General features: G+C 68.7%; 1 protein-coding gene across 4 annotated transcripts in view; it reads left to right on the top strand.

The window, feature by feature from the left end:
* Nucleotides 1–19383, top strand: part of MTA1 (metastasis associated 1) — a 30102-nt gene that overhangs the window by 487 nt on the left and 10232 nt on the right. For all 4 annotated transcript variants that reach the window (XM_044229490.1, XM_044229489.1, XM_044229488.1 and 1 more), the window contains exons 2-7: nt 10542–10609; nt 14524–14617; nt 17501–17551; nt 17637–17763; nt 17831–17894; nt 18932–19049. In XM_044229490.1, the coding sequence (XP_044085425.1) occupies nt 10542–10609; nt 14524–14617; nt 17501–17551; nt 17637–17763; nt 17831–17894; nt 18932–19049 (522 nt within the window). The remainder of the gene's footprint in view (nt 1–10541; nt 10610–14523; nt 14618–17500; nt 17552–17636; nt 17764–17830; nt 17895–18931; nt 19050–19383) is intronic.

The raw sequence follows: 19383 nt of genomic DNA, 5'->3' as shown, positions 1-19383 counted from the left end.
CGCGCCCCCGCCCTCGCCGCCGTCCCCCGCCCGCTCCATCTTCCCGAGCCCCCGGCTCGGCCCCGCACCTCGGCCTCGGCCCTGCTCGCCCCGGGCCGGCGACCCGAAATGGCCCCGGGCCGGGCCCCGACGGGGGCCAGCGGGTGGCGGCGGCCGAGCGGGCTGGGGGGGGTGGGGGGCCCGGGGGCTCTGCCCACCTGTTGGGGGCCCGGCCCGGCCTGGCACGGAAGCCGTGCGCGGCGCCGGGCGGCCCGGAGCATCCTGCGGGCCTGAGCGCCTGGGTCGGGCCGGCGGGAGCCCCCACTGCCCGGAGCTGGGGCGCGTGGCCCTGGGCGGTGCTCGCTGCCCTCCGGGGCCGAGCTTCCGGGCTGTCCGGGGCGCAGCGGTGGGGAGCGCCGAGCTGGGGGGCGCATTCCTCCCCCGGAGCCGGGAGCCCCCGGGGTGGACCTGGGGGCTTCCCCCGGCAGGTTGCGCGGCGCCCCTGCGGCCGTCCGCCTCCCCGCCGCTCGCCCTGCGCCCCCGCGCTGTTACCACCTCCACCTCCGGTTGCCCCAGCCCAGCAGGGAGGTGCTTTGCGAGGGGTGGGGAGAGCTGAGGAGCCCTGGGGGGGGTGCGGAGTCGGCTGGGGCCCTGGGGGGCTTCTGCCACTTCCTCCTCTGCTTTGGGTCTTAGGAAGCCCCCAGGCTTTTGGGCCTTGCTCGGCTGTGTTCGTGGGGTCCTGGGCCAGTCCGCCCCGGCTCCTCCACAGGGAGGGGGCCTACCCTCCCGGTCCCCTCTTCCCATTGGTGCCTGCCGTCCCTGTGTCAGGGGCGGGAACTGTCCCAGTCGCCCGTTGTCACGGCTTGGCTGGCCCCCCAAGAGCCTGGGACTCACCTCTCCAGCCAGCCAGGCCTGCCTCGTGACCTTGGGCTTGCCCTCATCTGTGTAGTGGGTCAGCACGGCACCCGTCTGCCATCAGGCCTGCCCCCCACCTCCGGCTCAGAGGCAGTCATGGGAATGGGGGCCCGTACCCCGTGGAGCACCAGGCCCCTAGTGGACAGATGTGGTCCGCAGGCAGGGCTGCAGGGGCCGGGCAAGCGAGAGGCCCTTCGTTTCCCACCTTAGGGGCAAGGCGGGAGTGTCACCCCAGAGGCCCCTCCCCAACACGCAGCCAGCGAAGCTCTTGATAGATGCCGGACCCCAGGGGCAACTCCCCTGCCTCCATCTAGCACCCCCGAGCCCCTTCCTCAGCCCCCCTCCTCCTGCTGCGGCTCAGGGCTCCTCCCTGTCTTGTAGGCAGTTTCTCTGTTCTGCTCCCCCTCTGCCTGCGTGCTTGGAACCACCTCTCTACGCTGCAGACCCCCTCTTTCCTGGTGGGAGGCCGCATGGCTCCCACCAGCGGGTGACAGGGCCCTGCAGGCCGTCAGCTGGTTCCCACATGCCGTCGGGGCCGTGGGCTTCATTGAGTAGATGAAGACACCGTCATCAGAACAGGGGCACCCGCTCCTGGAGGGAAACGAGAGGGGGCCAGGCAGGGTGGCGGGCCGTGGCCCCCGGGCATTGCCTTCCTGGCACAGGGCCGGCGGCTTGAGCAAGGCCCCCACCCAGACCCTGGGCCCCCTTGCTGTGTGGGCTGTGCCGCTTGGCTTTTAGGCCTGTCTGCCTGTGAACTTGGCGGGGGCCTGGCCTGCCCCACATCCGCTGGTCCCCCTCGGAGCGCCGCAGGTGGGACCACAGGCTCCCACTCAGAACACCGATGAGAAGGAACTGTTTGCTCTCTGTCTGTGCGTGGGGACTCTGGGGCAGTGGCCCAGGGGCCTGGCAGGGCCGCCTGGCCTCCTGCCCCGCGGAGCTGCTTGCTTAGGGAAGGGGCCCCTCTCTCTGGAGCTGATCGCGGCCCAGGGTTTGCCCCATCTGAGCGGCTCTGGTCTGGGGGGAGTGCCTCGGGAAGGTTCTGAGAAGGGGGACACTTCCTCCACCTTCTTACCTCCACTCAGGACCCTAAGAGCAGAGTCTTTTCCGACGGTGTTGCATTCGGCGAGGGAAGTAAAGAAGGCCAGTCGGGTGTGAGTGTCACATAAGCACTTTCTGAGTCTGAATGTGTCCCAAACAGCGCGGAGGACACACCGGCTAGGAACGCCGTAGCAGCAAGCCCGAGTTATCTGGGCGTCCTGCGTTTTACCTGGCAGGCTGCTCCGAGGCCCTGCCAGGACGTCTGGGTGGGGCGGGCGCCGGGGGGCGGCCCAGTGCCAGCTGACCCGCTGGGTGGAGTGGGTCAGCCTGGGAGGGGACGGCCTGCTGCTTCCCAGGGAGGTGACCTGGCTGCCGACAGAGGCCTTCGTTGGCCGCTCCGAGTGTGGCAAGGCGGGGCCTGACTGTAGGTGGCTGGGTCAGGGTCCGTGACCTCTGCTCCTTTGGGGTCTGCCTTCCCGCGCCCTCTGCAGGCTTCTGGGACCCGCGGTGTGCCGCCGGTGCTGTGGGGGGACTCTTCCCGGCGCACATTTCAAGCAGAGGGGTTGGGGAAGGTTTCGGAACCCGCAAGCCACCTGCCAGCACGGTCACTATTGGACAGACCAGCTGTTTCCCGTGGGTCCCCCCTTTCTTTGCTCTCATTGCTGGATGCCAACACCCGTTCTCTTGGACGGTAATTTGGGTTTTATTTATTTATTTGACAGAGAGAGAGCCAGTGTACAGGTAGGCAGAGTTGCAGGGGGGGGAGCAGACCCTTGCTAAGCAGGGAGCCCGATGCGGGGCTCGATCCCAGGACCCTGGGACCATGACCTGAGCCGAAGGCAGCGGCTTAACCCACTGAGCCAGCCAGGCGCCCCCCATGTCTTTTTTGAGAGAAGAATTTGGGCATTAAACTTTAGGATTCATAAAAAAGAAACTGTGGGTCAAGGATGTTGGAGGGAGGGGTCCAAAGCCAGGCGCCTCAGAGGGGCCGCCAGCTCAGAGCAGTGCGGCAGGCGTCTGGGGGTGTGGATGTGGGGCCGGCTACCGCGGGGGCCGGGGCAGGGGCCTGGGGGCGTCCGTGAGGCTGCACTTAGGCCCAACCTGCCGACGCTCCCGAGTGTGGCTCTGGCTGGCCTGGGACCCTTGTGTCCCCATCTGTGCCCCCCGTGCATCTGCAGCAGACTCGGGGTGCAGTTGCCCCAGGGCTCCCGAGGGCACTGTGCACGGACGGGACAGAGGTGCAGCCTCCACAGGGGCCGGGGGTCCGGACTGGGCTGTGCAGACGCTGTCTGCCGCCTGCCCTCCCGACATGCAGGCCGGCCTCTTGGAGCCGACAGGCCTCCTTTCTCCTCCGTGGGGTGGGGTGGGCTGTGCCTCTTCTCAGGGCCCGTGTGCCCCCTCCCTGGCCCTTGGCGTGCTCGGTGGCCCCCACACTGGGCCCGGCTGGGTGGTCTGTGACCGGCCTTAGGAGGCGGCTCTTCTAAGTTGTCTTCACTGCTTACAACGGCTTAACGGCTGCTGCGGAGCCGAGGGTCCCGTCGGAAGCCTCAGAGAGCTCGTGACCCGTCCCGGCGCTGCGCAGTGACCCTTTGCAGGGTCCCAGGGCTGGCCTTTGCAGGGCAGGGCTTCCCGAGTGTCCCCTGTAATGTGGCCCGGAGAAGCCTCAGCCCGTGGTGGGCCGCTATGCCTGTGGTTCCCACTGACCGTTTACTCAAGGCGGCTGAGCCAGCAGGGTCTTCAGAGAAGGGGAGGGCGGAGGAGGTCCCATGGGAATAGTGAAGGCCCTCCCCCAGCACGTGTGTGCCCACACAGGGGCCTGCCCCATTCAGGCCTCTGCCCCTCCCCTGTCCTGCGTACCTCCCCCTCCAGGCAGGCTCTGGTCCCGGACTTCTGGGGACGGTGACGTGGTCCCATGCTGCTGGCTCTCCTGGCAGGGCCGTCTCCATATTCTGGGGGGGTCCTCTGGAGTCCCCTTGTGCCCCAGCCCAGCAGGGTGGGTGGGTGGGAGGCCCCGTGGGCGAGGGCGTGGGAGGGGTCCCTGTTGGAGGGGGTAGAAGTACCGGGACCCTTGGACACCGTTTGGGGGATGGTCCGGCAGAGACGTGAGTCGGGTTTCACTCCATGTCCTGTGCTCCAGGACTGTGTGCCCAGCCCCGGCTCCCCCCTTGCCAGGCCGGGGTACTGGCCACTGCTTGTGTTTCTTTTGGTTCCATCCCCAAATTTGAAAAAGAAAGAAAGAAAGAAAACGCTAGGCTTGCCGTATCCCCACCGTGGGGGAGCAAAGCGGAAGCCTGGAGCTGGGGGTCCCGTCCCCAGCAGAGCCGGTGGGCGTGGCTTCTGGAGGGACTCTGACAGATGGGGTGTGGCGCTCGGGGCCGCTGGGCATGGCGTGGCACGGCTGCGCTCTCTGTTGTCGTGGGACCCTTGTTGTTCGGCCGCCCATGGCCCCTGACCCCGTGGGCTGGTCTCCGCGCGTGACCGCTGTCTGCCACGCGGGCTCTGTTCTTGCTGGGGACCGTCCCCGTGCCTCCCGCAGGTCCCGATCTCCGCCTGCTCCCCACCTTGACCTGTGACCCACGTCGGGACTCGGGGCTCCCGCTCTCGTCTCTGAGGCACGTGTCCCTGACGGGCAGGCCCTGCTGCGGTCGAAGGGGGCGGCGTGCTGCCTCCTGGTCTCGTTCCGCACCGTGAGCAGGGCTCCTCCCCGGCCTGTCCAGAGACGCGTTTTCCACGCTCCTGTCCTCCCGTTAGGCTGGTGTTCGGAGCGCTGTCTGGAGTGGCGCGTCTGCAGGGAGGCCGGGGCGCCGCCCGCGGGCACGCCTGGGTCGGGGGGACTCCTCCAGGTGCCGGCCACATACGCCGCGTCGGGCGTCTCTGACCGGAACCTGCACGGCAGCGGGTCACGTGTCGGTCAGGCCAGCAGACCGTGACCCTGGGCGGTCGTGGCTGGCATCAGCGGGGACAGCAGAGTGCACGCGCCCTGTGCCGCCCCGCGGCTCTGTGTACTCGCGGTCAGGCTGTCCCGTCCCGCGGCTCTGTGTACTCATGGTCAGGCTGTCCGGGTCGGCCGTTGCCAGCCGTGCCCCGGGGTGCTGGAGAGCAAGTCCACAGCCCCCGCGGTTGCCGGCGTCCGCGGAGCAGAGAGCCCCGGAGGTGGAGGCCCCAGACGCTGCCCTGCGAGGCGGGCTCCGTGCCGGTGGCCGGTGCGCGTTCGGGCACATGCCACAGGCCGGCCCGTTTGTGGACGACACGCTGAGTTTTCTCGGCCCTGGACGCCGGGACGCCGGGAGGCCCAGGCTCCCCCCGTTGCTGAGGCCGCCTTCCAGGGTCGCGTGAGGGGGACTGTCGTGACGGGGGGAATCGTGGGGGGAGGCAGGGTCTCGGCCCGAATCCTGGAGATGCAGATGAGGATCCCGGCGGGCCGTCTCCGGTCTCTGGTGAGGACGGGGGAAGCTGGCGTGGACTCCGGCGCTGAGTCCGTGGACACGTCCTGGTTTCTCGAGGATGACGACGCCGGGCCCGGGTCGCTCGGCTGCACGGCGGGCATCTCGGGTCCCTGCACGGCGGGCATCTCGGGTCCCTGCACGGCGGGCATCTCGGGTCCCTGCACGGCGGGCATCTCGGGTCCCTGCACGGCGGGCATCTCGGGTCCCTGCACGGCGGGCATCTCGGGTCCCGCTGGGCGTGCGGCGTCGGGTCCCTGCTGGCGACGAGCGGCCTGGGGCCTGTCCTGCGCGCGGGCCTCTGTCCTGCTCTGAGAAGCGGGTGATCTCCTCTCTTGGCCTGGACTCGGGCGGCTCGTCGGGGATTCTGCACTCACGCGTGAGCCGTGCAGAGCTTCCTCCGTGGTGATCTGGGCCCGAGTCCGCCTCACAGAGATTTTGTCCTGTTTCCTTAAAATGTTTGTGGTTTTGTGTTTTTTAAAATTTTTAAAGATTTTCTTGATCAGAGAGTAAGAGAACGTGCGTGCGCTCAGCAGGGAGCCCGACACGGGGCTTCGTCCCAGGACCCCGGGACCGCGACCTGAGCCGCCTGTGCCCCCGGCGCCGGCCGTGGGTTTCCCTGTCCGGCCTGTGATCCGCGCTGGGTGTTGTGGGGTGTGGCGTCGGAGGCTCCGTGTTCTCCCGCGCGTTCACGAGTGCCCTGTCGTCCGTCACCGGTGTTGAGTCCTGGGTGTCCTTTCTCACCGGACGGGCCGGCTTCCTCGTCATTCTGGCTTCCTCCGGCTCTGTGCGTCCCGCCGCTGGTCCCCCCGGGAAGCCGCGAGGCCGGGTCCGTGTTCTCGGACTCGCCCGCTCTGATGTCTGCGTCTCCCGCGCGGCTCTGGGTTGGCTCGTGGGGTTTGGATGGGGACGGTGCGAGCTCTCCGCGGGCTGTTTGCGGACAGTGGACCCCTGTGGCGTGTCCCACACGCGAGAATTCCAGGAGAGGCTCTTGTCTCGGCGTCGCGGTTAACTCTCCCAGGTGCGGCCGAGGTCACCCGAGCCGTCCCCGCGCTGCCCCGGCCCCATGGACGCAGCCCTGCTCGGCAGTGCTCAGAGCGCCGGTCTCCGTGCCGTGACCTCCCCTTGCGGGAACACGGGGAGGCAGTGTGCACGTGGACCCCAGCGGTGTGCGCGCCCCTGTGCGCTCGGCTCAGGTGGCAGAGCACCGCGTGTCACTGGGCCACGGCCGCTGTGTTGGCGCCACCGGTTCTCCCGGCTCCGAGCGGACGGCGGTCAGGAGAGGCGCAGGATCGAAGACGGAGCCTCTCGTCCCAGGGCAGCTTCTCCACGGAAGGAAGGAGACGAGCTGCCGGCCGGGAGCCGCTTCCCGACGGACGTGACCGCGCGGAGCGGAGTGTCCGCGGGCCGTGTGGGACAGCTGGCGGCATGCGGGGACACAGGGTCCGAGGGCCGTGCGGGGACCGGCGCGGCGAGCTGTCGGGCAAGTCGGGAGGAGACGGCCCGGCGCAGACGCAAGCGGGGCCACCGGCTGGCGGCAGTGACGCTGTGCGGGGGGGGGGGGGCTGCCGTGCGCTGTGGCCAGAGACCGTCCTGTCTTGGGACGCCACTCGTGGGTGCCGGTGCGGGGCTGCCCCGGCCGTGTCTCTGGGACACCCCGGCTGGCACAGGTGGGCACACGGGACAGAGCGGAAGCCATGGGAGGCGCCCGACCGCACGAGGGCTCAGAGACGTTGTGCTGGGGCCTGGGGGCTTCGTGGGGGACGTGGGGTCTCCTGCTCCTGGGACCCGCGGGTCGGCGGGACCTCCGCCCTCATGTGCGTCACCGTCCTCGGCTCTGTGGGTTCCGAGCGGGGGTTAAATCTCACCGCGATTCCGTAACTCCGGGGGAGAAACTAAAGTCCTGGGGAAGGAGATGGGCCGCTGTCACCCACTGCTCTCCCCGTGTGGCTGCGGAAGATGCTTGCTGACCGTCCTCTGTGAGGCTGCGCGACCTGGCGCGCTTGCCCCCGAGCCGCACCTTGACCAGGTGAGGCCGCTGTGGTGGCCGCCAACGGCGCCGGAAGCTCTGGGTGCCCCGTGGGGCGACCGCGTGGCCTGTGTTCCGGCGGGAGGCGCAGCTGGGCCTGACCCCGAGTGCTGGGACGGGGCCTCATCCAGGGCTGCGGCGGCCCTCTGGACCCCGGGCACGTGGGGGCCCTGCTTCCCGATGCGTGAGACGGTCAGCGCCGCGGTCCGCGCAGGCCCCTCGTGGCGGGGACCGCCGCGCCAGGCGGACAGCAGGAGGGAAGGGTGCACAGGGCGGGGCCCAGGCTTCGGCCGGCCTGTCGCCGGGGTCCACGGGTGCCGCGGGGCAGGCGCTGAGCGGTGATGCTGTTCTCGCACTCTGACCTTGGATCCCAGGGGCCCGGACGGTCCGTCCGCTAACGCTCCGTGCCCGTGACCGTCTCCCTGCAGCATCACCGATGGAACGAGCCCGCCTGCCGTCCTGGGCAGAGCCTCCTGCCCCGTGGGCCCCGGACCGACTCTGCGTGGGGCCCTGTGGCCCCTCGGCGATCCTGTGTGGGCGGCTGTCCCTTCCTTCTCCTGCTGTTGTCTCATTGCCCCCAGGTCCCTGCCCAGGACCGTGGGCCCAACCTGCTCCTCGGTGCCACGCGTGTCCCGCGAGCTCAGGCCCCGCCCCCCGTGTCGGTCACCTCCGCGTAGCCTCGGGATTCCTGCACTTGGGGGTGCTGCCGGGCGGTGCCTGGCTCCTGCTTGGGAGGAGGGTGACGGTGTGAGGGCAGCCGAGGCTCCCGGGCGCTGTGGCGGGCCTGGCGGTGTCCCACTGTCCAGGCTGCTGGAGGGTTCCTGTCCGCGCCGCGTGTGTCCCTGCGTCTGCTCAGACCGCGCGGCCCTCCTTCCTCGTTCCCGAGCGGTGATTTCCGACCTTGACCCAACCTGCGTTCTGGGACAGACCCGGGGGCTGTGGCGTCGCGTTGGTTCCCGCGAGGTCTCCAGGTCTGCTCTCGGGTACAGCGGGCATGGGACGGGCGTCGGGTCCCCCTCGGTGTTGGCAGGGTTCCCCAGCAAGGCCCCCTGGGCCGGGGCCGTTTCTTCTCTTTCCTTTCTGTGCCTGTTTCTACTTTGTGCTTACAGTTGGAAAAATTTTTAAATCCATGGGCCGATACCCCCTTACTTTTTTCTTTTTTAGATTGTTATTTTAGGGAGAACAGAAGCGGGGGGAGAGCCAGAGGGGGAAGCAGGCTCCCCGCCGAGCGCAGAGCCCGATGCGGGGCTCGATCCCAGGACCCGGAGAGCATGACCCGAGCCGACACCCAGCGGACCGAGCCCCTCGGCACCCTGGAGCCCGATTTCTTCAACGGGCACAGGGTTGCCTGTTGTCCAGCATGAGCTTGGGTTGGCCCCGTTTCCCCTGAGCCGCAGGCTTCTGGCCCAGAGCCGCCGCGTCCCATCCTGCCCGGCCCCGCGCCCAGCGCCCCGCGTCCTCACAGCGTCTCTCGCCCTCCCTTGCCTCCCAGTCGGAGGCTGGGCCGCCATGGCCCGTTTTCGGGAGCAACATGGCTCCCTCCGGCGTTTCTCTGTTGCGCGTGTGTCCGCGTGTGTCCGCGCTGGCGTCTGCGTGTGTCCGTGTCTGTCCGCGTCTGTCCGTGTCTGTCCACGTGTGTCCGTGTCTGTCCGCGTGTGTCCGCACTGGCGTCCGCGTGTTTCTGCGTGTGTCCGCGTGTCCGTGTCTGTCTGTGTCTGTCCGCGTGTGTCTGCACTGGCGTCTGCGTGTCTGCGTGTGTCCGCGCGTGTCTGCGTGTGTCCGCGTGTCCGCGTGTCCGCGTGCGTCTGCCGGGCTCACTGTCTTCTCGTGTTGCTTTTGTCATCGACCGCGGGTAACGTACCCGCAGCCAAGCCTGCTCCCCCGAAGCCTGTAGTTCTGTGGATGGTGGGGGCGCTCGCCGGGCTGTGGCCGGCCGCGGGGACCGGTGGGGGACGCGGTGGGAGGTGCACCCACTAGGACGGCCGGCCCCGGCCCCGGAGGCCTCGGGAGAGCCACGTGCGTTTCTTAGAAGAAAAGTTTTATAACTTTGCATAGAAATGGCTTTTTGGGCAACGATTTACGAGATAAAAGTCACGCGTTCAAAGTGTGCAGGCAGGTGTGCAAGGCAGGTGCTTGCTTGGGCCCCCCCAGTACCTGTAGGACCTCTAGGGGGGAGCTGGGTTGGGGCCTCCGGCAGAGGCTGCTCTCGGTGTGGGCACTTGGCCATGGCCTGGCCTTAAGAGGCCACGAGTCTCCTCCGGCCTTCTGCAGAGCTGCCGGGGGAGGGCCTGCGGGCCTTCTGTGTGGGCAGCGGGGGACAGGGGGCCGGCGTTCCTGGTGCAGGCAGGTAGGGACCTCAACCCAGCCCTTCCTGGCGCTGACTCTGCCCCGGCTGCCGTGGAGCACCTGCAACATCAGGGCGGCGGGCGGCCTCGTGGCTGCCCTGGGCTTTCCGTGGAGCCTGCGAGCCTCCCCGAGACGGAGCCCAGGCCGCCCGCTGCGGATCTGGAGGGACGCTCACAATGACATAGTGTTCTGGGGGGCCTGGCAGGTGGCGGCAGGATCTCTGGACCTCGTTTCTCTGGCTCCTGCCCTTGCCCCCGTCCCAGTGAGCTTGGCCTCTGCCCAGGAAGCTCTGGTCTCCCCGTTCACTGCCAGGGGTGCACAGGGCCGGGGGAGGACGTGCGGGGGCCCAGCGGCCCCCCTTGCGCTGACGTGGGCTCCAGACTGGTTTCTCTGTTCGCTTGTCTGCCGCGCCCTGTGTGACTGGGGGCCCCCCTTTCAGGCCGGCGGCAGCCCTAGGAAGCTGTCCCCAGGGGAAGCTATGTCTGGTTCCCACAGCGTGTTATCAGGAGGGACAGAGGTCTCAGGGGCTGCTGATGTGGGTCCCTGGGATAGAGGGGGTGGCTGCAGGCCTCTGCTGGGGGCGGCCCCTCCCCCTCACCGTGGATCCGTGCCTGGCACCCACGAGCACGTCTCTGGTTCCCTCGTTTTCCCACCGAGATGCTGGGGGCATGAGCTCCTGCACTCCCTCCTGTGGCACGGCTGCCAGAGCTGAGGGCATGGGGATGGGGGCCAGGGCCCCGCTGGTCTCCAGGACCGCGTGCTCTGGGTGACGCTCTCTCCTCCTCTTGCAGACTACGTCTATTTCGAGAACTCCTCCAGCAACCCGTACCTGATCCGCAGGATCGAGGAGCTCAACAAGGTAGCGTGTGCACGTGCGGCCTGAGGACTGGGGCTCGAGTGCGGCCTGGGGTCTCAGGGCTGGCCCCAGGCCCTTTGGTCCGTTTGTCCCCAGGGTCACTTGCGTAGACCAGGGTCCTTCTCCTTGGAGAGCCGGACAGGGAGGTCCCCGCGACCTCATACAGGGATGTGTCCAGCAGGGCCCTGAGCAGGGCAGGGACGTCTGGCACACGACTGGGGTGGACGCCCTGTGGGGTCCCGCCGGCTGGGGCTTCCCTGCCCCCCTGCTGCCTCTTTCCCACTCCCTGAGGCACCCGCTTTCCCCTGGTTCCGGGCCTGCAGACCGCCGGCCACCCTCCCTGCCTCTGCTGCTGGCCTCCTGATCGGCGGCGTCCTGGGCAGCGCTGGGGGAGAGGCAGGTGCGGCCCTGGGTCAGCGGACTCCCTGCGGCTTCTCCTTTCCCTGAGGTGCTGGGGTTGCCGGGGGAGGGGCCCTCCCCAGGGAGAGGCCTGTTGTCCCCCGCTGTGGTCCGTCCTGGACCTCGGGCTGTGCGGCTCTGTGGCTGGGGATTCTTGGGTCACGCAGGACGGGGCGGGATGATCAGGGTGCTGGTCCCCCGAAGACCAGACTGGGTCGCAGCTGAGCCCTGACTCGCTGTGTCTGCTCTCCAAGAGCCTCCTGCTGCGTGTGCCACGTGGGGCCGGGGAGCCTGTGCCCTCGAGGCCGATGGCAGCAGCTGGGCAGTGCCTGGAAGACCCGGGCCCAGGGCTGGAGGTGGCGGGGCCATGGGAGGCCGCCGGGACATCATGGGGCCCCGGCTGCGACACATGCCCTCCACGTGCCTTGTTGGTGGGACACTTTTGGCCACCTGCGAGGGACGGCATCCCAGCTGGACAGGAGCCCGTGGTCACCCACCCACCTGCTGGCACCTGCTGACTCGGGGACTCCTACCGTGGCAGTGGAGAGCATGCTGGGGGGCCACTAAGGGCCAACCCTGCAGTCGCCATGGACGCTGGGTCTCAGGTGGCTAGAGGTGGCCCCCCTGACCAGGCCAGCCTGGCCTCTGACCCTCGCGGTGGCCTGATGCCGAGAGAGCAGGTCGTACCACTTGTGGGGCCAGTGAGGCGCAGATGGCCAGGGCCCAGCCCGGCAGTGGCCGCAGCCGACACTGTGTCTGCGTGCCTGTAGCCCCGCTTCAGGTCAGGTCAGGGCGGGCAGCCGGGGGACCCTGACAGGGCGTGAGATGCCCCAGCAGTGGGTGCCCCAGGCGGGAGGCCTCGGGGAACCCTCCTGCACCAGAGAGTGTGGAGAGGGGGGGCGGCTGAGCCGGGGGGGAGGCCCTGGTCTGCAGGCACAGTGTGGGCTGGCGTGTGCTCGGCCCCCGGGCCCCACCAGCCTCCCCTGCTGCCCCGTGGGACGTGGGGCTCAGTCCTGGCTGGAGAAGTGGACTCAGATCCACCTCGCGGGCCGGGTTCCAGCAGGGGCTGCCAGGAGGTTGGTTTGCAGGCCCTCCTCGTGGGGCCACCGCGCCCACGGGCCCCTCAGGCACAGGAAGAACGGCTCAGAGGTGCCACGTGTTCAGAGGACACCTCGAACGTGGAAAGCCACGTCCTCGCGCTGTAGGAGAAAGGAAGGGTCTGGCAGGAGTGCGGGTGCTGCAGAGACGGGGGCCTGGGACGTGGTGGGCGGCGGTCCAGGGTGCGAGGGAGGACCCGGAGCTGTTGGCGGGAATAAAGCCAGAACCTGGGCTTCGCTGAGGAGCTGAGGGTGTCCCCGGAGACCCAGAGTCCAGCGTGCGGTCAGCAGGAGCGCGGGAGACGGGGCCGGGCTACATGGCCGGCGAGACGGGGCAGAAGTGGCACCTGCGAGGGTGTTGGCGGCAGGGGGCAGGGGCCCCGTGTTCTGCCCCTTTTCTGCAAACGGGGAGTCTGTGCAGACCCGTCGCGGTGGTCCTGCCGCGCTGGGTCTCCTTTCACGGCCGCCCTGCGGAGCTGGCTTGCATCCGTGCACTGACCCTGGGCTGTGGCCTTCAGGGAACTGGTTGCCGTTTCTCCTCGGAGCTGGGTGGGTCTGCACAGCGCTGGGGATGTTGCTGTTTTGGAAGAAAAGGAGCAGGGGCCTGGGGAGGGACGTGGGGTGGCGGCCAGGCCAGAGGTGCCCATAAAGGAGCAGAGGCTGGCAGGGAATCCTGGAGTTTTAGAAGATCGGCCTCTGGCCTGGTGCACGGGATGTGGGAATCTCAGAAAAGTAAGGCAGAGCACGGAAGGCAGACCATTCGGGGCTGTGGCCCCCACCGGGAGGGTCTGGAGACCCACCCAGAGAGCCTGCCCCGGCTGGCAGGCTCCCCTCCTGTCAGGAGAAAGTTGCCAGCCTCCTGCCTGGGTGTGTGCAGACCGCAGGCTGGTGGGGCCCCCGGGAGTCTGGAGCACCAGCAAGGGGAGCTCCTGGGAGAGGGAGTCCTGGGTGTCCTGGGTCTCCAGGGCCCGGCTCGAGCCGGGCCTCGCCCAGGCTGTGCAGGGCAGCGCCTGTTGCCAGGGCTGGGGTGCAGGGACCCCAGCAGGGCCCAGAGCGGGGGCCGTGGGCTGTGCCCTGCAGACACAGGGTGGCCGTCCCACCCCACCCCTGGGATGAGGCTTCGGTGGCCATGGGTCCGACCTCGTTCTCCATGCCCGTGGCCCTGATGACCATCCTGGGCGTCCCCAGCCCGGTGGACGTGGCTCGTCTGGACCCCAGCGGGCAGTTTCTGGAACCGTTCCTAGGACATCTGTGGTGATCGGGGGTCCTTCACGGGGCAGCCTCAGGAAGCCTGTGCATGCAGAGTGTCCCCAGGTCTGTAGCTGTCGCGGCAAACGGCGCCTGTAACAGTTTGGTGCCTGTGGGCTGCCGACTGGGTGCCCCCCCCACTCTGATACCCGGTAGGCGGGTCTCCATTGTCCCGCTGGAGGGGCCCAGCCCTGCGCGTGTGCAGGCGTGTGGGGCCAAGAGCAGGTCCTGCCGGGCCTTCGTGCGCACCCGCGGGAAGTCCCAGACTTCTTGAAGGATTGTCGGCTTCACGGAATTAAATCACTCAAACTTTTGAGTCGTAAAGACGATTTTGTTTAATGATAGAGATGCCGGCGCCGAGTTGTACGGGGTCGTGGTAGAGAAGCCTCATGTCCCGTGAGTTGAGAAACGGTCCCTCTTCCCATGAGACTCCCTCAGCGCCCTGTTCTCGTCCCGTATCCGTGGAGCTCCGTGCAGGTCCGTAAAGGCCTCTCCCCAGGGCTGGGGCGTCGACGGCTCGCTCCCAGTCTCTCGCGGGCTGCCTCTGCGCGTATTTTCAAGATGGGTGTATTCGGGAGAGGGCGAGGGCAAGCAGGAGAACGGGGCAGAGGATCCCGAGCAGACGCCCGCTGAGCATGGAGCCCGATGGGGGGCTCGATCCCACTACCCTGCCATCAGGACCTGAACTGCACTCCAGAGTCCGACGCTTACCAGACTGAGCCCTCCGGATGGCCCTGGCTGCTTCCGTGTCGACACCGGGGTCTGCTCAGGGGTGTGCTGGCCTTGGTCAGGCCCAGAGGGGTGCCGGAAGGCAGGTGCCCCAGGGGCCGAGGGCACGGCAGGCTTTGGCCAACCTTGGGGCATGGTCGTCCTATTCTGCTGACCAGATGTCCCCCAGGTTCTGGCCCTGAGCAAGCAAGATCTATGGGAGGGACACAGAGGCCACCGGGAGTGAATCTGGGCCCGTGGGCTAGGGTCAGCTGTGTCCGCAGATGACACCAGAGGTGGAGGGAAGGTAGACCTAGGGTGGATAGGAGCCCAGACTGGGCTTAGGTCCCTCGAGCATCCCCTCCCTGGGTCACAGGTCCCAGCCCAGGTCCCTTCTGGGGGCCGCCCCTGCTGGGAGCGGCCCGGTGGGGGCGTGTGTTCTCAGTCCCTGCTTTGCTGTTGCAGACGGCCAACGGAAACGTGGAGGCCAAGGTGGTGTGTTTCTACCGCAGACGAGACATCTCCAGCACCCTCATCGCTCTGGCCGACAAGCACGCCAGTGAGTCTCGGCCGTTCCCACGGGGGTGGCCCAGGGCGCCGCTGGGTCTGCGGCTCCCACCTGCCCTGTGCCCCCCACCCCCAGGGTCGGCTCTTGGGGTCCTGGAGGCCTCTCTGCGCCGCTGCCCGGGCCCTCTGCTGCCTTGCCACGTCCGGGCCGCCGGCCTGGCGCGCCTCCCTGGGGTTTTTGGCTCACAGGACCAACCTGGGGAGCCCTGCCTGGGTGTTGCGGGGGTGGGGGGTGGACGGGGCTCCCACTGGAAGGTTGTGGTGCTGCTTGGAGCTGTGCTTTCGAGGCAGAGTCCGTCTGTAGTCGGAACCTGAGTCTCAGAAGTCGCGGCGTGAGGTCTCCCAGCAGCTTAGCGTGAGCCCCTCCCGGCCAGGGGCCAGCGTCCCCGCTTGCAAACAGAAAGCCACAGTCTGGGGACTGGGCTGCACCTGCTTCCCTGCCCCAGGGTCCCGCGTGGCCCCTCCAGCCAGCAGTGAAGGGGGGATTCCCAGCGTCCCCATCCTTGGGGTGGGAGCTGCCTCAGCCTGGGCCGGGGTTCTGGCCTCTGTCGGGGGAAGACGGCTCCTCGCGGGCGTGGAGTCTGCCTGCCGCGGGGCCCCCGGTGCTTGCCTGAGAGGCCGTCCCGCCTGGGCACAGGCGCTGTTCTCGTGAGCTCATCCGGGGTGTCTGGGCACCTGTCCCTCTGGGCTGGGGATCCAGACACGGGGCAGCCAGGATGGCCTAGCTGGGGGGGGCCCTGCCTGTCCCCCATCGTGGTGGGAGAGGCTGCACACCCAGGCCACACCGGCCTCCACCGTGGGTCCTAGAGGGGCCGGAGGCAGTGGGTCCGGGACCGGGTCTGTCAGGGATGAGGGACGGAAACACTGAGGCGTGTTTCGGGGCCCCCGGCAGATCGGCACAGCTCAGCAGGGCCCTGGGACAGGCCCCTGCACTGCGCAGGGGTGCACAGCCAAGCTGGCCTTGCCTGGCTTCCCAGGGGAAGGGCCTCCCGGGTGACAGCGGGGCCGTGTCTGTGCTCGTGGGGCGGCTGTGGGCCTGGACCTTGGTGCGCTTTATGCCCCCCTCTGGTTTCATCGGCCACCGTGCACTCACGATGCCGGTGGCCTGTGTCCAGTCGTAGATGAAGCATAAACGGTGGGACCCAGGGGTCACTGTTGACTTGGTGTGTTGATGCTTGAGGATCTCCTCCCCTGTGTCCGCTGCCTGGCCCAGAGTGGCTCGGTCTCCAGCCCCGGCACACGTGGCCCACGGTGTCCCCAGGGCCGGGCTCTCCCGCTGTGGGGCACCGTGGGGGTCAGCTCCAGGAGGGCGCTGGGCTCGTGTTATGTGATGGGAGCTGGTGGGGGGGAGGCAGTGGCCCTGAGGGTCCCCAGAGCACTGTAGTGGGGTGCGTGATGGGGTCCGTCCCCGGGCAGGACCCTCCCTCTGCGTTCTGGGAGCCGCCATGCTTTGTGCTGGCCGCTGAGTCTTCTGCTGGTTTTCCCAGCAGCCACGTTCCGTGGAGCCAGCTCTGCTGGTGCAGCCCAGTGTCAGGCGGGTGTGTGGTCACTGCGGGCCCTTCTTCCAGCAGGAGGGAGAGACCCGGGGAGCCCACTGCTCAGTCAGAGGCCTCTGGCCTTTCCCGTCCGTCAGCTGACAGGGTTTCTTCAGACACAGAAGCCCCAGCCTAGGCTAGATGCCCCCGGGCCACATGGGTGACCCGCAGCAGTGACGCCTCCGTGGGACGTCCCAGCCGCTGTCCGCTCTGTCCTGACCCCTTGGAGGGAACCGGGACTGTCTCCACAGGTCGCAGCACACATGGCCACAGCCCCTTGCCCCGAGCTTTGCACGCCCACGCAGAGCTGTCCTGAGAGCAGGACCCTCTGTGCTGGGAGAATGGCAGGCACAGCGGACCTCCCTAGATGCCCGGAGCTAGCTGCTAGGTCAGGTGGGGGGGTGGAGCCCCTGACGTGGGGTCCCGGACCGGGACACGGTGGTCCAGGACACACAGGCTGCCTCCCCAGCCGTGACTCCCCGGGCTCCTGGAGGCCGAGCCCGCAGGAAGGCTTGGAGTGCTGAGGTGGGGGGCACGGGGCTGTGGGAAGCTCTCCCTGTGTCCTGGGGGGTGCACATAGGACCCAAGACCTTCCCACTCCTGGGGCCTCTCCATACCCCTGCTGAGGGCGGCCCTGATGGGCCATGGTGGGCTTGTGTCTGGCTGGGGGATGTCTGGACATGGGTGATGTCCGCAGGCTGGGGTGCAACAAGCGGGCAGGAAGGCGCAAGGCCGGCAGTGTGGACTCTTGGGCTCCGGGGCCCACACCCCTGGAGCAAACAGGAGACCACTTCTCCCTGGCAGCCCTGGCCTGTGTACCCGGGGACTTCCCTGGTCACCACAGGGGGGCAGCAGAGGGCCATGTGGCGGCTGAGAGACCCCGGATAGGGACCCGGGACCGGGGCTGCCCCGTGCGGTGGCTGACCTCTGCACGCCCCTGCCCTTGCATGGCCCCCCACGGCCGGCACACCGCCCCAAACCTTCACTGTGCCTTCAGGGTCACTGCACCCCCAGTGCCGTGTGCTGGGCTTCCCGGTACCCTGACGCGTGTGCACACGCACACACATGCGCACACGCACACGCACACATGTGAATCCTGGGCGCTCCTTGCGGGATCATTGGTCCAGCCCTGCAGGTGTGGCTGAGGCCCACTGGGCCGGCGCCGTGGGACGGTGGACTCACCGCGGACCTGACCCGGGCCGTCCCTTGCCTGTTGCCCCCTCTGAGGCCCTCGGCCCCGTGTGCACCCCGCTCCCCGCTCCCTCTCCCCACGGCCCGCGGGTGGCCGGTGCTCCGTCGCCGACCCCCGTCCGGGCGCGTCTGTCTGTTTGTCCGTTTAGCCCTGTCCGTCTGCTACAAGACCGGGCCGGGGGCCGACAGCGGCGAGGAAGGTAAGAGCCGCCCTGGGAGCCGCCCGGGCCGGGGGGACGGGCACGCGGGCAGAGCGCGGCAGCTCACGGGACCCCCGCCCGTCAGGAGAGCTGGAGGAGGAGATGGAGAACCCGGAGATGGTGGACCTGCCCGAGAAGCTGAAGCACCAGCTGCGGCACCGGGAGCTGTTCCTGTCCCGGCAGCTGGAGTCGCTGCCCGCCACTCACATCAGGTAGCCGGCGGCCCGGAGGGTGCCCAGGGGCCGCCCTGCCCCGCTGACGCCGTGCCCGCTCTTGCAGAGGGAAGTGCAGCGTCACCCTGCTCAACGAGACCGAGTCCCTCAAGTCCTACCTGGAGCGGGAGGTGAGGCCGGCCGCAGGGTCCCCGGGGCCGGGTCTGCAGCCCTGGAGGATGGGCGGGGGCACAGCCTGGAGGGGTGTCACAAGGACCCGCACCTTCGTGAGCCGCAGCCGTGTTGGCTGGGCAGCGGGAAGGGCTTCGGTTTCTGTGAAGCCAGAAACGTCAGCCTCGGCAGGGGCTTGGGGCCGTGGCGCGTTCCTGCACCGCAGACAAGAGCGGGGACCTCGTGTATTTGTAGGTTGCTACTCCCCGAGCCCCCTCCGCCCCGGGTGTGGCCCCCGAAAATGTCTCCAGACACGCATGTGTCCGCGGGGGCAGATGGGGTGTGGAGGGGCGGGTGGCCTGTGGTGGCTCGCGTGTTCCCCGCCTCACCCCTCCCTGTGTGCAATGGGGGGGGATGTGAGGCAGGAGCCTGCAGAGCTGCCAGGCGGGGACGGGCCCCCAGACAGTCCTGCAGAGCAGGCGGGCAGATGCTCAGAGAAGGCGCGGGACGCTGGGGGGCAGGGTGTGGCGTGCCGGGGGCGCCCGTGCCGGGGCTGAGCCCGGCAGCCTACGTGCGTCCCGGAGGCGAGGCCCGGCTGCTCTCGCCGGTGTCCAGTCGCTGGCTCCGGACGCACCTCGCTCTTGCGAGTCTGCGGCCGTGCTGAAGGTGCTGTAGTCGTGTCTGGTCCGGCCTCGGGGGGTCGGGCAGCGGAGGCTCGTGGCAGCCTCCGGGCTGAGCCAGAGGCCCAGCGCCCAAAGCCCACACGGGCACCGGCCAGCTCGACGTGGTTTCTGGGAAACACGGCTGAATGTCCGACGCAGGCAGCAGGGGTCAGACTGGCTGGCCGCCTGGGCATCGGGTCCTGAATGTTCTGTGGCGCATGGACGTCTCTGCGGGGGCTGCACGCGAGCAGCCCACGCCCCTGCGTTGCTCCCCGAGCGTCCTGCGGGGCTGTGGCCCGGCGACGGCCAGCAGCGCAGGCGCGCCCTGCGTGGGGTGGGCTCCAGCCGGGGCCCCGGGCGGCCCTGCTGACGCCACGTCGTGTGCTGTCTTTCAGGATTTCTTCTTCTATTCTCTAGTCTACGACCCCCAGCAGAAGACCCTGCTGGCCGATAAGGGCGAGATCCGCGTGGGAAACCGGTACCAGGCGGACATCACCGACCTCCTGAAGGAAGGTGGGCGCGGGGGCGGCCGGCGGCTCTCTTCAGCTTCATCTCCAAAAAGCCTTTTTTGAATGAATTTGCCCGTGTCGCCGGCTCCTGCCCGTGGGAGGTGCCGTCCGTGGTGGTGCAGGGGGAGGCTGTGCGCGTCTGTCTGGTGGGTGTCGCAGACGCGGGCAGCTGGGGCGTGGGGAGTGCGGCTGCGCCTGGACGGCCGCATCCTTCCTCCTGGAGCTGGCGCAGGGGCGCCGGCCGGGGGCATCCGCGGCTGGGTGTTGCTGGGGCCCTTGGCCCGCTGCTCTCCCCAGCCCCTGCCCTCCCCCAAGGCGCACTCCCGTCCCGTCGCCCC

Source organism: Neovison vison, chromosome 13, assembly GCF_020171115.1.
Source record: "Neovison vison isolate M4711 chromosome 13, ASM_NN_V1, whole genome shotgun sequence".
Lineage (NCBI taxonomy): Eukaryota > Metazoa > Chordata > Mammalia > Carnivora > Mustelidae > Neogale > Neogale vison.
This window is presented reverse-complemented; position numbering and strand designations above follow the sequence as displayed.